The 14,818-nt window shown below is 39.7% G+C and overlaps 1 protein-coding gene across 4 annotated transcripts in view; it reads left to right on the forward strand.

Annotated features, from left to right (window-relative positions):
• LOC121740042 (dynein axonemal heavy chain 2) overlaps positions 1 to 14,818 on the forward strand; it is an 81,846-nt gene that overhangs the window by 65,931 nt on the left and 1,097 nt on the right. For 3 of the 4 annotated variants that reach the window (XM_042132746.1, XM_042132747.1, XM_042132749.1), the window contains 16 exons: positions 3,093 to 3,263; positions 3,673 to 3,872; positions 5,520 to 5,683; positions 6,288 to 6,434; positions 6,788 to 6,933; positions 7,708 to 7,868; positions 8,359 to 8,563; positions 9,096 to 9,281; positions 9,964 to 10,148; positions 10,531 to 10,672; positions 10,969 to 11,049; positions 11,603 to 11,770; positions 12,170 to 12,272; positions 12,728 to 12,885; positions 13,423 to 13,538; positions 13,880 to 14,013. In XM_042132746.1, the coding sequence (XP_041988680.1) occupies positions 3,093 to 3,263; positions 3,673 to 3,872; positions 5,520 to 5,683; positions 6,288 to 6,434; positions 6,788 to 6,933; positions 7,708 to 7,868; positions 8,359 to 8,563; positions 9,096 to 9,281; positions 9,964 to 10,148; positions 10,531 to 10,672; positions 10,969 to 11,049; positions 11,603 to 11,770; positions 12,170 to 12,272; positions 12,728 to 12,885; positions 13,423 to 13,538; positions 13,880 to 14,013 (2,467 nt within the window). Of the gene's footprint in view, positions 1 to 3,092; positions 3,264 to 3,672; positions 3,873 to 5,519; positions 5,684 to 6,287; positions 6,435 to 6,787; positions 6,934 to 7,707; positions 7,869 to 8,358; positions 8,564 to 9,095; positions 9,282 to 9,963; positions 10,149 to 10,530; positions 10,673 to 10,968; positions 11,050 to 11,602; positions 11,771 to 12,169; positions 12,273 to 12,727; positions 12,886 to 13,422; positions 13,539 to 13,879; positions 14,014 to 14,818 lie in introns of those variants that run through there. The other variant, XM_042132748.1, reaches the window with a different exon arrangement.

Below are 14,818 nucleotides of genomic sequence, written 5' to 3' on the forward strand. Positions count from 1 at the left end.
CTTGGATGTGTATTAAAATAAAATTTCAAAAATCTTAAACATATTTTATGTATAATACTAGCTGTTGCCCGCGACTTCGTCCGCGTGGACTTCAGTTTATAGCGCGCGATGTCAACAAAATTGGTGTCAAAAGCTTTTATAAAAAAACCCTGGTACCCCTTAAATCAATAGAGCTGTGCAGTGTGCACACAATAAGTATTTCATTTTTTTATATTAAACTTTATATTTTATGCCAAATTTTAAAGCTTATTTAGCCCTCCAATTACACAACTTTACCCATAAACTATTTATCATTGATAGATTTAAGGTTACGTCACACACAGATAAAGTACTGAGTTATTTAATACCGTAGAATAGATATAACAATCGAAAAAAATCGAAACTTAAATGTAAGATGATACCACGTCTTATAGAAAGACTTTTGAGCAAGCGTCAGCGCGATGTAGATGACTCACGGCGCCATCTATTATGAATTGTTGGAACTAACTTAATTTGAACAAATTTACGCATTTTCACCACCTTTTTTCCAGTAAAAAAAAGTAGCCTATGTCCTTTCTCAGGCTTTAGACTATCTGTATACAAAATTTCATTACAATCGGTTCGGAAGTTTTGGCGTTTGGCGTGAAAGCGAGACTGACAGACAGACAGACAGACAGAGATACTTTTGGCGTTTGGCGTGAAAGCGAGACTGACAGACAGACAGACAGACAGAGATACGTTCGCATTTATAATATTAGTATAGATTATGTGCACACTGCACAGCTGTTTTTGGGTATTTTGATTAATTAAGGGCCGCGCTACACCGGAATAGCAGCGGCGAGGCGAGCACTTTCAGCGCTGCCATTCCGGTGTAGCGCGGCCCTAAGAGGGGTACCACTTGCCAGGGTTTTAAAAAGTTTTTAAATTTGACAAATTTTGTTGACACCGCGCGCTATAAACTAAAGTCCACGCAGACGAAGTCGCGGGCAACAGCTAGTATTAAATAAATAACACATAGGCTACAATTTTAACCGACTTTCAAAATGGGGGAGGTGTTATGTTCGTTTTCTTATATTCAACGATTACTCCGCCGTTTGTTAACCGATTTTCAAAATTTTTCTTTTGGTATATAGGGTATCATCCCAATTTGGTATTATATTCAGAAAAGTGGTGATCTGATGAAGGATCCATAAGTAATCGAGGGAACTCCTCAAAACTTATAGGGAAGCATATGGTGACTTCGGTTTCGTGAGAAGTATTCTAAGCATATGCTACCAACAAGTAAGATTTTGCACCGAGATATACCTGGTATACCGTGGTTCGGAAGGTGCTGAGAGAATTCCTGATTCTTTATAGATACAAGTTTGGGAGTTTCGGCGTTGTTTTAAGAACAGAAAGCATATGCTACTATGCAAATTACATTCTTCATCATCATCATCATCATCATCACTACCATATTATACCATTTCATAGTCTTTTAGATCGAGACTCGAGTTTGTCAAGCGATAATTAAAAAAAATCTATATCTACCTAATATTATAAACCTGAAGAGTATGTTTGCTTGAACGCGTCAATCTCAGAAACTACAGGTCCGATTTAAAAACTTATCTCAGTGTTAGATAGATCATTTATCGAGTAAGACTCATCATTTATCGAGAAGGTTATATTATATTATTACTCTAAGACTAATACGACAGAAGAAACTCAGGAAAATGTGGGAAAAACGGGGGAAATATTTTTTATGGGAAAATGTACCTACGGATTCTGTAAAATTTCTAATTTACGCGGGCGAAGCCGCGCGGGACATCTAGTAAATCTATACATTGTCACGCGCCGCTCCCGCCCTGCTGCCCGCTATTTCTTTTCTTTCATAAATACAAAGAGATTTAAAGTCATACTGTTATTTTTAATGTTTGATTTTAACTCAGACTAGCCCAAGTAGGCAAAATCATCAAAGTCATCGCAAGATTAGTATAGTGAGATAAATGTGTTCCTTATAAGTTCCTTTGATACCTGACGATCACAAATTGGCTTAAATACACTAACACAAGTTTGTGAAAAACGTTACTTCTTTACCTTCAGAGTTAAGAGGAATCTTATTATAGGACTAGCTGTTGCACGCGACTTCATCCGCGTTAACATAGTATAATAACAAAGATGGATAGTTTTCTTCTTTTTGTTTTTGTGGTTCCTTATACAAAGGGTAAAAACGGACCCTATTTAAGCAAACGTCAAACGCAAACGTCAATAAACTTTCATGTTTCTAACTCAAGAAATGACAGACTTTTATTGAAACTTTCTACCCCAATTTCACCCCCTTGGGGGTAGAATTACCAGAAACACTTAAATACGTATCCATTCATTTTTAATCAGTAGCACAAAAATAAAGTTTCATGTTTCTAACTCAAGAAATGACGGACTTTCATTCAAACTTTCAACTCCAATTTCACCCCCTTGGGGGTAGAATTTCTAAAAACGCTTAAATACCTATCCATTCATTTTTAATCAGCAGTCCAAAAATAAACTTTCATGTTTCTAACTTAAGAAATGACGGACTTCCATTTAATCTTTCAACCCCTATTTCACCCCCTTGGGGGTAGAATTTTCAGAAACTCTTAAACACGTATCCAATCAATCATTTTTAATCAATAACCCAAACATAAAATTTCATGTTTCTAACTCAAGAAATAACGGAATTTCATTCAAACTTTCAACCCCAATTTCACCCCCTTGGGGGTAGAATTTCCAAAAACGCTTAAATACGTATCCATTTATTTTTAATCAGTAACCCAAAAATAAAGTTTCATGTTTCTAACTCAAGAAATGACGGACTTTCATTAAAACTTTCAACCCTTATTTCACCCCCTTCGGGGTAAAATTTTCAAAATTCCTTCCTCTCTACTCTACTTAATAAAACAACCCTACTCACCAAATTTCGTGGCTGTAACTTTTACACTTTTTGCTCAGCGATGATGAATCAGTCAGTCAGTCAGGACATGTAATTTTATAAGTATAGATAGATGATTGACTTATAACCTTACTCCTTATCAAAGCTCTAATAGATAACTACTCTCATACTCTGTGAGTAACTCTATGATTACTTTTTTCTTCAGGTTGACTTGGAGAACGACTTGCTACGTATAATGTACGAATCACAAGTGCCACTGTTAGACAATGATGAGTTGTTTGTGACGCTACAGACCTCGCAGCGGACCTCACTCGAGGTCAAAGAGGCTTTAGTGACCTCACTCGAGACTGAAAAGGAGATTGATGAAGCGAGAGCGGTATGTTAAAATATCTCTAATACTTCTTATAGTGTAGTGATTTGCCTCATGCCACGGTGCTGAAGCGGTTTAAAATTGTGTAGATTTCATATGAATTTAATTTAGTTCATGTCTTGCTAGTCTTATAGATGTTGTTCTGTAACCATACTCTAACCAAGACTGTGTAAAGTTTATATTTGGAATTGAGGTCTGGTGTCCTGAAATACAGGCTTACGTCCAGTTTAGGCGTCAGTCTCCCACAACAACCTAAGATTGTAATAAAATCTTAAGTTGATTAAGTAATTGGTTTATTGTTGTGAGAAAATAAACCATTGTTATTATAGTTTTTTTTTTAAATAATTATTTCGTGCTTACTATAAAACTAGATTATTTGTTACGTAGACGCTAATCACGATATTATGATTTTTAGGGCTATGTGCCGGTAGCAGTGCGGGCGTCGGTGTTATTCTTCGCGCTAAACGACCTATCCCGCATAGACCCGATGTACCAGTTCTCGCTGGAGGCCTACATAGACCTGTTCACGTATTCCATAGACCGCAGCCCCAAGAGCCAGGAGCTAGAGGACAGAATCAATAATCTCAACGAGTTCCATACGTTTGCTGTTTACAAGTAAGTAACTATAACTGCTATTTCCAATTCCATTAAAAAAAGGCAGATGTTTGTGATAACTGATAATAATTACAGTTCCTAAAATAACTACACAGATATTATATTTCCAGCTAGTTGATATATACTATATAATATGAAAATGTGAATCCATACTAATATTAAAAATGCGAAAGTGTGTCTGTCTGTCTATTCGTCTGTCTGTCTGTCTGTCTGTCTGTTACCTCTTCACGCCCAAACCGTTAAACCGATTTTGCTGAAATTTGGCATGGAAATGCTTTAATGAGTCCCGCATAGCTAGCACAAGCACGTAGACAAACGAAAGAAACTAAATTTTGACAGTTTTACCGGAAAAACACTGGAGAAAAAGTTTCTTTCGTATCTCGATATCTTCCGCTTTTGAAAATCTATAAGTCAAGCATGAGTCATGACGAACCGCTTATGACATTTAGTTTCTTGATTCTTTTTTTATTTTTATTATGGCACTCAGGCGCGGTCGCAGCCTGAAATTTTGGGGGGGTTTTTTATCTGCGCCCTCGGACGTTTCTGGGTTCACAGCAGCTGTCTAAGGTCGGACGAAGTGGTGGCTAGGGGATAGCTAGATATTTCCTTTTATTATTTAGCAAGATTTTGAGATTTTTCAATTTTACCTTAGATTTTGGGGGTGGTCATGTCCCCTGTGACCCCCACCTTCGGACCGCGCCTGATGGCACTTGGCTATAAAACCATGGCTAGTGTCGAGTAAATGACAGCAAATTAAAAAAAATCGATGTATAGCAACCCTGTCTATAGCCGGAATTATAGTTTTGATCTACAAACTACGAATAATAAAGTTACTTAGTTTTTATTTTTCGTATTTCGTAGATCAAAACTATAATTCCGGCTATAGACAGGGTTGCTGCACGTCGATTTTTTGAATTTGCCGCCATTTACTCGACACTGGCCATGGTTTTATAGCCGAGGTGCCATAATTAAAAAAAAAGAACCAAGACACTAAATGTCAAAAAAAAAATTGCCGTTGCTTTGATGGTTGCTATGGAAAGAGTTTCTTGTCTTTGTCCACTGAAACTCAAGTCGATGGGTGGTGCCATGCTCGGGAATAAGATATGTAGACATGGGAAAGAAACTGCCATTACTTTCTTCCGAAGAATCGACTGGGAAACCCCGTGCTAGCTACGCCGGTAAAGGACATAGGATACTTTCTGTCCTGGAAAAATGTACGGTTCCCGCGCGATAAACGAGTATTGGCGCAACGGAGTTGCGGGGGTCATCTAGTAATAATATAATTGACATTCAAATGCTAATTACAGGGTTACCTATTAAAAAGGCACGATAGGCAAATTAAATAAGATAGCAATGCTGAAGGGAGTAGTGAGCTCGACTTTCATAAAAGCTAAAACTACCATAAGGGAGATCGCAGACGATACACTTTTTGTGTGATCGAGTCTGCGGCGCACATACAGTCGGCATAGCGCGGCCATGCAAACTGTATGTGCGCCGCAGACTCGATCACACAAAAAGTGTATCGTCTGCGATCTCCCTAAGTATCATTTTTTGGATCTTTATAGCCAGGATTTGCAAAATTATTAACCCTACGAATATTGTCTTTATATTTTAACAACACCCCCTGAGCTTAATATAAATTTTAAGAAACACATGTCGTGCCCTATTCGAGCGCCACAAGCTACTGCTGTCCTTCCACATCGTGACCCGAATCCTGTTCCAAATGGGCAAGATGAGCACGCAGGAGTATTTCTTCTTACTCAAGGGTGGAATAGTTCTAGATCGTTCCGAACAACCGGACAACCCGACCCGTTAGTTGCACAGTGTACTGTTGTGCTGAAAGTGCTGTTGGTATCTTTCAGTTTTAAAGCATAGTAATATTAAGGGCCTGTTTCACCACTTCCTGATAAGTGCCGGATAGGCTATCCACCAATTAACTTGACAGTTCAAGTATGGAGAATCTGCCAAAAAAGTTGTGAATAGCCTATTCGGCACTTTATCAGAAAGTGGTGAAACAGGCCCTTAGTGTTGTATAGTTTAATTAAAAGTTTGTATATTTTAGTGACAGAGATGGTACAATAAGCTATGAAAGTTTTATTAGTTATTCAATTATATTTGTCAGTTATGTTAGCTTTCATAGTTTTACTAATTAGATACTAGTAAGCAAAAAGTGTGGTGAGGCGTAGCCCGTAGGATAACGAAAGAAGCAGTTTTGATGTAGCCTTGATTGGATTTTTTGTGGTAATTCTCTAAATTAGTTAACATTATATTATTATGTCAAATCTTGAGTAGTTTTCTTAAATTTTATTAGTAAGTACATAATATTTATTATTTACCAACGTTTTGTCTTTAAAATTCCACTTTAAAAGTAATAACAAACAGCATAATAAGCAATAATACGATTGTTTATCACAGCTTGGTTACCTGACGAGTGCTGGGATAACATCACCGAGCTGAACAAAATACCGGGATTCCACGGCATTATTGACTCATTCGAGACCTACTCCAAGGAATGGAAAGAGTGGTATTTGAATCCGGAGCCTGAGGCACAACCTCTCATTGGTGTGTATTATCCTAATAATCGCAAAGAGACTTTATTGATTATTGAGGTATGACGTCTCACAATAACCAAATAGAAAAGAAAAGCTTAATATCTGAAGGCTTTGTTGTTTCTATGGCAGAAAAACTTAGCGAATTTTTCAAAACTTTTCTATTTCAAATAAATTCGAATAATCACTTATAAGACGACAGCGAAACATGCACATAACTTATCTTACATACTTTCTACAGTATTATGTTTAAATTGTTAATTTATTAATTATAATAAAATAAAAAAATGTAGTTAAAAATCTATCAAATCTCATGATTGTAGTCATCTGAAATAAACTATTTTAACGCAATTTATATATTTTTAGGTGATTGGAACGAGATATGCAACGAGTTCCAGCGTATGTTGGTGGTACGCTCGCTGCGTGCGGATCGCGTGGCGGCGTGCGTGTCCGGCTTCGTCGTCAACGCGCTCGGCCCGCGGTATGTCGAGCCGCCTGTGCTGGATATAAGAGTAAGTTCGTGTGTTTGATTTACACAATACAGGCTAATAATTTTAGAGATCTCCTACGATTTCCAGCGAATATAAAAGTGACTTTCCGATCTTTGACGCGGCTAGCCGCGACCAACAAAATAACTAATAAAATGCCACTTTATGTCATAGGTATCATTTTCTACTGCTGCTTTTGTAAAAGCTAGTGGCGTAGAGTAAAACGAAAGCTATAGTAGGCTATAGCTTGCGTTTTTTCGGTCGTAAAGTGGCATTTTATTTGAATTGTTGTCGGTCGCGGTTAGCCGTGGTAAAGATCGGAACGATACCTTTACGGCCGTTCCCAATATTTGATCTATCTCTGGTTTTGCCCTACTAGAGATAGGAATAGCTCACATTAGACATTAGAGACATATATTTTATGTCAATTCAATGTTAGCTGCGATCGGTCGTATGTCAAACCAGAGATAGATTGAATATTGGGAACGGCCGTTAGAGATTTGTAACGAGTTCCAGCATATGTTAGTGACTCGAATATAGCTTCGTTCACAAGCGGTCACCCTTGTTTAAATGTTATTGATTCACACAAAACCTAAGTCTAGTGTTACCGAGATTTAAGAGATTGCGGTAAATATTTTGTAAAATGAATAATCATTAGGTTAATCTGACTACCCGACTCACGAATATAAATATATCTTTTACAGAGCCTATTATTTCGAATCTATTAACTTGGGCTTGAATTTGACTTCTATATTTTTATATTTTTTAAAGAATTACCTAAAAATTCTCTTGATGTAGGCGGCTTGGGAAGAGTCGTCATGGAAGACGTCGCTGCTGTTCGTGTTGTCACCGGGTGTTGATCCCACCGCCAACCTCACTCAGCTGGCCATAGATGTGAAGATGATTGACAAATTCCAGTCATTGAGTCTTGGGCAGGGACAGGCAGAAGCCGCCCATAGGTATGGAAATCTTTTTATGATGTCATTGTCAAATTGACTTAGTTATGACCTCTTTGCTTAGCACTTATTTTCGCACACTTTATCGCTTTTTTGTGTCTACATCCGTAAAGACCGAGTTAGCAATATTGTTGTGAGAGAATAATAGAGACGTTAAGTAGCGTTAGGCGAATTACAAATTCATTCCATTTGATGACCAGAATTCAGTTGCTTATTTTTTAAACAATACTATTGCATAGCTTTTATCGGGGGTTTGAGCGCAGCGCCCGAATCTAGAAATTCCGTGACGAGAAAATCTAACACCCCCACTCCGTTACGGCGCGTGTGTTTGTGTGCGTACGACTAGACGTATGCGAATTGCATAAGTCGATAAAAAATGCATTATGCAATAGCTTTACCGCGGCAGTCCCCGAGCGCCACACGTATTTTTTGTCTGCAAATTGTTTCACAAGGCATGCAGTAAGTTCACCGTAACCATTTCTATCCACTCCAGAATCCTAACTCAAGGCATGTCCTCTGGCGGCTGGGTGTACCTAGCTAACTGTCACCTGGCATGCGAGTGGCTGGGGCGGCTGCGCGGGCTGGACGCCACGGGAATACACCCGAGATTCCGCCTGTGGCTGTCTTCCATGCCTGACCCCAAGTTCCCGTTGAGCTTCCTGCAGCGGAGTATCAAGATGACCACTGAGCCGCCTCAGGTTAGTTGTACCCCTTCATTTATAATAATAATTAGTCACAGTGCCAGTGTATGCTAGGCTGAAGTCTCGAAACCAGCGGCCAGCGGGGCGGGATTGTCACGGCGCGTGACAATGTATAGATTTATATGGACGGGCCCTGAAAACCGTGGAGCGGGGCGCACTAGGTGGCTTATCCATATTAATCTATACATTGTCACGCGTCGCGCCGCCGTTGTGCTGCTCCCGCCCGGCTGCCCGCTGATTTTAAGGCTTCAGCCTTAAACTTGATTAGTAGGTATTGCTTTCGTTCTTAGCAACATAATAAGCATCAACCTCGATTGGCGAATGAGAGCCTTAGTTTGTCTGTTACATTTTCCGTTAGCATTGTAATAACTAATAAAGCACTAGATGACGCAAGATTCGATTTTCTCGTGGGAACCATGCACGTCTTTCAAAGAATCTCCATACAAAATTGGATCTTAATCGGTTCAGCCGCTTAAGCGTAAAGAGGTAACAATCAGATTAGCATTCGTATTGTAAATGCACTTTCCAGGGTATAAAAGGTAATCTCGTGCGACTCCTCGCGAACGTGAACGACGAGAGGTTCGACAACGCGACGCCCAAGTACCGCCGGCTGCTGTTCTGCGTCGCCTTCTTCCACTGCACGCTCATCGCGCGCAAGAGGTTCCGCCAGCTCGGCTACAACGCTGTATACAGCTTTAATGACTCGGATTTTGAGGTAACGATCTTTTGTTAACATCGTTATTTTATTCCACAATATCACTTTATTTCATTAAAATAAAACCTTCAACATAACCCTCTTACTAATAAAAGTATCTTCGCAGCGTATACAACGTGTAAAGTTTGCTTGTCTTCGTCTGTGAAAAAAACACATGACAAACAAAGACAGCAAGACTTGATCTATAATATAAAAATGAGTCGCTGAATGTGTTGCTAAGCGCAAAACTCGAGAACGGTTGGACCGATTTCACTAATTCTTTTTTTTTAAATATTCCTTGAAGTACGAGGATGGTTCTTACGGAGAGAAATATTAAAAAAAAAAACCTGAAAAAGTCTAAAAGCACCACTTTTATATATAAAAATGGATTTTCAATTGTGTTAGTAACGCTAAAACTCGAAAACGGCTGAACGAATTGGGCTAATTTTAGTCTTAAAATATTCGTAGATGTCTTTTAAAGTGACACGAAGTTCACCGGGACAGCTAGTTTATAATAAAAAAAAGTCTTACTTACAGAGAGAGACAGAAAGTTAGAGCTTTAGCAACCAATCAATAAGTTTTACTTATTATTATCATACAGTTATTATTCGTTAAGTTGACACCAATCTTTAGACAAGTCCAGTATTACCAAACTGATATGAATGAATTATTAATAAAATTTAAAAAAATATATAAATATCAGGTATCAGACAGTCTGCTAGTGAGCTACCTGGAGGAGTACGAGGAAGTGCCGTGGGACGCGCTCCGCTACCTGCTGGCCATCATCAACTACGGCGGACACATCACTGACGACTGGGACAAGCGCGTGCTCATCGCTTACATCAACCAGTTCTTCTGTGTTGAAGCGCTGGATGTGCCGTTTTACAGGTGTGTTGAATGTTTGGTGACAGGCTGCAGTCTGCTAGTGAGTGACCTGCAGGAGTACGAGGAAGTGCCGTGGGACGCGCTCCGCTACCTGCTGGCCATCTTCTGTGTTGAAGCACTGGATGTGCCGTTTTATAGGTCTGTTGATTGCTTAGGACGACGACGGTCTGCTGCCTTACTGACAGAATCAGAATCGAATCAGCTCGATCTCAAAGCTTTTCCTACTCGTACTTCCTACATATTATATACTAGAGCAAAATCGTGCTGCGGCTCAATTTGTCTTGGAGAGTATTTAAGCTATCAGAGTAATTTTTACCGATATTTCTATTTTTGAATGGTCCTTCACTAACCAACAAGAAAAAAAATCGTCATGCCTATACGGTAGGTTATCCACGATCCCGGCGTACCACGTGCCGCGCGACGGCAGCGTGCAGTCGTACCGCGACTGGGCGGAGCTGCTGCCCGCCGGCGAGCGCGCCGAATCCGTCGGCCAGCACGCCGCTGCCGACGTCGCGACGCAAGCGCAGGTACGTACACGCCACACGGATGAATTTGACTTTGTTAAGACTTAAGGATTTGATTTAATTTTGTTTATTTTTAAAGTTTTTATAATTGTGCAAAAATTTTATAACAAATTATTATGTTAGCTCAACACAACAGATGTTCTACTTAAACAGCTTTTTATTACTAGTGTTGTCACGTTATGTGCCTATGAAATAAGATATAAATATTATTTCTGTTGATATCTGCTGGAGGTTCCCATAACATGTACCTAAAGCTTCCCTAAACTTTGGCTTTTTGAACTCTGATGAATTTATTATAGGACGCCCTGACTTTATGTTCCACAATGTTTACGCTGGCGTCCACCGGCGGCGGCGGAAGCGGTGGTGGGGAAGATGAAAAGGTATATCTAGTTTTATCTAAAACTGTCATGTTGAGTAGCATTCTACTCCTTTCATTTTTTATTATATTTACGTAAAGTTTGTGTAGTTTATTATATATCTTTAATATAAATATTATAAAATATTAAAGTAAGACGTATGTAGTATTTTTAGCCATAAGTATTAGATTGTTTTGTTTTAAGTATATTAATTTAAGGTTGTCTGTAAGAAACCGCTTTCAGCGGTAAGGATCATATATTATTTTAAATTGTAATTTAGTCTCTAATTTTTGTACAAATAAAGCATTTTCTATCTATCTATTTTTTACTTTAATAAACAGTAAACACCTTATCAGAAATGAAAAAAACGCAATAAAATCCTTGAGTACTTATATTATAAATGCGGAAGTGTGAGACTGGAAAGGACATAGGATAATTTTTGTTGCAGAAAAATGTACGGTTCTCGCGCGATTCAAAGGAGTTGCGGGCGTCATTTAGTAGATAATACAATACTAAATTTTATTAGGGACAAAGCATGGAAATTATATTTTTGTAAGTTCAGATTATTTTGTATTAGGTTGACGAGTTGGCATCAGAAATGCTATCGAAACTCCCGTCTACCATCGACGTGGAAACGACAGAAAAGTTGATGGGAGCGGAGATCGTGATGCCTCTATGTGTATCGCTGCTGCAGGAGATCGGATACTTCAACAAACTTCTTACGGGCATTGTCAAAGGACTTCAAGTAAGTTAAATAACTGCTGTTACTTGAATTCAATTAAGAACTGTTTTTAACTAAGAAAGTCAGACTCATTATTATTGTGAGCAGTGAAGTGGATATTAAGACATCGGGTACTATATAGAATGTGTTAAGGTGCATCGCGACAGTCGTAAGCCGCGTGCCGCCTACGACTGTCGTCGGCCGCGCGCGTCTCTCAAAGTTAGAAACGGTGCCATACATTTTCATACAATGACTATTGTCGCGAGCGGCCGACGACAGTCGTAGGTCGCGCGCGGCTTACGACTGTCGCGATGCACGGAATTGTACCTTAAGACACGTTGTAACAGTCAACAGACAAGAACATCAGACAAGCAACTTTGTAGATGTAATCAGAAGTGTGAGTGAAATTAATTTTCTTTGCAGGAATTGCGTCGCGCCATCGAAGGGTTGGTAGTGATGTCGGAGAAGCTGGAGTCGATGTACACGTCTATCTATGAAGGAAAAGTACCAACGTTTTGGCAAAAAGGTAAATGTAATTTTATTGCCGTTAGGAGTAGAAAATTCACTAAATGCAATCTTATATAGTCGGAACACTTAAGAGAAAAAATACTTTGTTTCTGTTACTTAGAGGTGAAAACTTGTAATTGGCTTTCTAATAATTACACGTAATATTGCCACCGACATTACTTAGCTGTAAGTTTGCCTTAGATAAATAATTAAATACTTAAAGGTACAAGCTTTTTGCATAAATGAAGGCCTTAGGGCCGAAAAAATGATTTAAAAATAAAAAATAAATTGTCCCAGGTGATGAAGTAGATAAGTTACAGGGTTTGTTCAAATTATAAGGGAAAAAATGAGTAAATATCCGTGTGTTGCGAGTTTTGTAAACTCACGTCTTCAATTATGATTACTTACTAAGGTGTAGTTATAATATTATCCGGTAATTATACTAGTGAAAACATTTTTTAAAAACATTTTCAGGTCGTCCGTCGCTGAAGCCGCTGGGCGCGTGGTGTCGCGAGTTGTGGCAGCGCGGCGCGCATCTGTCCGCGTGGGCGCGCGCCCCTCGCGCCCCGCCCGCGCTGTGCTGGCTGCCCGCCCTAGTAGCGCCCGCAGCGCTGCTGGCTGCTGTGCTACAGGTAAGGCTGCTTTTATCGTTAAGCGTTTCGGCAGCGCCGTGCGTTCGAAGATGTACGGGGGTAGTAGTAGCGTTTTAAAGTCGCGACTCGCGCGCTTGAGCACCGCCGTTCGTCCATATGTTTGTTACAGCTTAGAACGCGCGCGTTCCAACGACGCTGCGAAACACTTTACGATAAAACCAGACTTACGCCTCTAACTCGCTAGGACGTCTAGGTCGTATCCACGTAGTTAATATTGAAATGTATCATAATGTGGCTCCCAACTCACTTGCCCCCTTTCGTGTGTGTGTGTGTGCGGTGACGTCTCCGTCCTAGTTAGTTACGGACCTTATGTTAGACTTCGTAAGCGTCCATAGCGACATTGTTATAGGTTTGATCTATTGCTATTGGTGCCATAAATGCTATAAAGGCTCGCTTCAAATGTCTACCTAAGTCAGACCAGGCTTTTGCTAAGCGCTTCTCAAATTAGTTTTTTAGTTCGAAATATTTACCGACACTGGCCGACACTGGTCTAATAAAAAATATTGTACTGTGCAGACAACAGCTCGCGCGGAGGGCTGGCCCATCGACACGCTGTGCTGGGAGTTCACCGTCGTACCGTTGGAGGAAAGCGCCTTCGTCAGGCCACCGCGCGATGGTGGCGTTTATATAAGGTACAAGAACACTTAAGTAATAATAAACTGGATTCTAGACCCTAGACGGTGATACGCAACTCGAACGCCTGTTAAAAAGCTAGGAAAAAGTAACATAATAATAATTGTGAGATAGGACAATAAAGGAAAATTGTCTTTGCAATTCCTTTTTGATAATCAATTTTCATGTTACTTAAAAAAAGGAGCCAGAACTTTCGGTTTACTGTTACTATTATAACAAGGTCAAATTAACTTGACGCATCGCTGGAATGCAATAACCTGCCCGCTCCATAATGACGTCATCAAACCATGCGTCAAGTTAATGTGACCGTGTTGTATACACTATACTTCCACGATACCAGGGGTCTGTACCTGGAGGGCGCGAGCTGGCAACGCCGCGAGGGCTACCTGCAGGAGCCGCTGCCCATGCAGCTGGTGCACCCTATGTTGCCCATACACTTCAAGCCCGTGCGTGCTACTGGACGCAAACTACGGAGTATGTATCTTAATCTGCTTTGTTCTTTAATGCTTAACAAACGACATATTATACGTAGATACATTCTTGAGATTCTGGGCGGCGCTCTTGAGTCAAGTACTTATTACTATAGGTGTACCAGAATCTGATGGCAAAAAGTGAGAAAATAAATTGACTCTAGCAATACCGGGGTAATTGGCATAAAACATTTTGATCCTTTTTTTTTTTATATAACGGCTGATTCTGTGTGTTAAACATGCAAATATAAAAATTTATCTAATGATCAAAGATAGTTTTTGAAAATTTGCTGTCAAAAATTGCCATCAGCTTCTGGTAGACCTATACTTTATTTCATACGCCGTAACTAAAGTAAGGCGGTGGAGCCCTTTTACAGTGACACTGACTCATTGTCGCCTCGCTGTTTCGCGATAGCAATATATTTATATCGCTATCGCTTTTCCATGGAGTGCTATAGCAAAGTTTACACGAGTAAAAAAGACATAAAATACTATAATATTATGTCTTATAGCGATGGGTTAAAGTACGAATTTCTACGGTTGTTATGACCGGACTGAATCCACAAAATATGAACTGTCTTCTACACAATTTATACATAGTTAATAGGAAATGATAAAAGGAAATAGAAAATAATAGGTAAAAAATCGAGCCCTGTACAACCTTTTTTTTTTTTTTGATGCGCAGGGGAAACTCATCATGGGTGCCCCGGGTTGGGGATGTGCCTCAGTTAGCTGAAGCACCCCGGGGATATGTGGGACTCTTACCCACTAAAACCACCTGCGGTTGCCTTCAGCCGTATACGGAGGAA

This window comes from Aricia agestis, chromosome 2 (assembly GCF_905147365.1).
Source record: "Aricia agestis chromosome 2, ilAriAges1.1, whole genome shotgun sequence".
Classification (NCBI taxonomy): domain Eukaryota; kingdom Metazoa; phylum Arthropoda; class Insecta; order Lepidoptera; family Lycaenidae; genus Aricia; species Aricia agestis.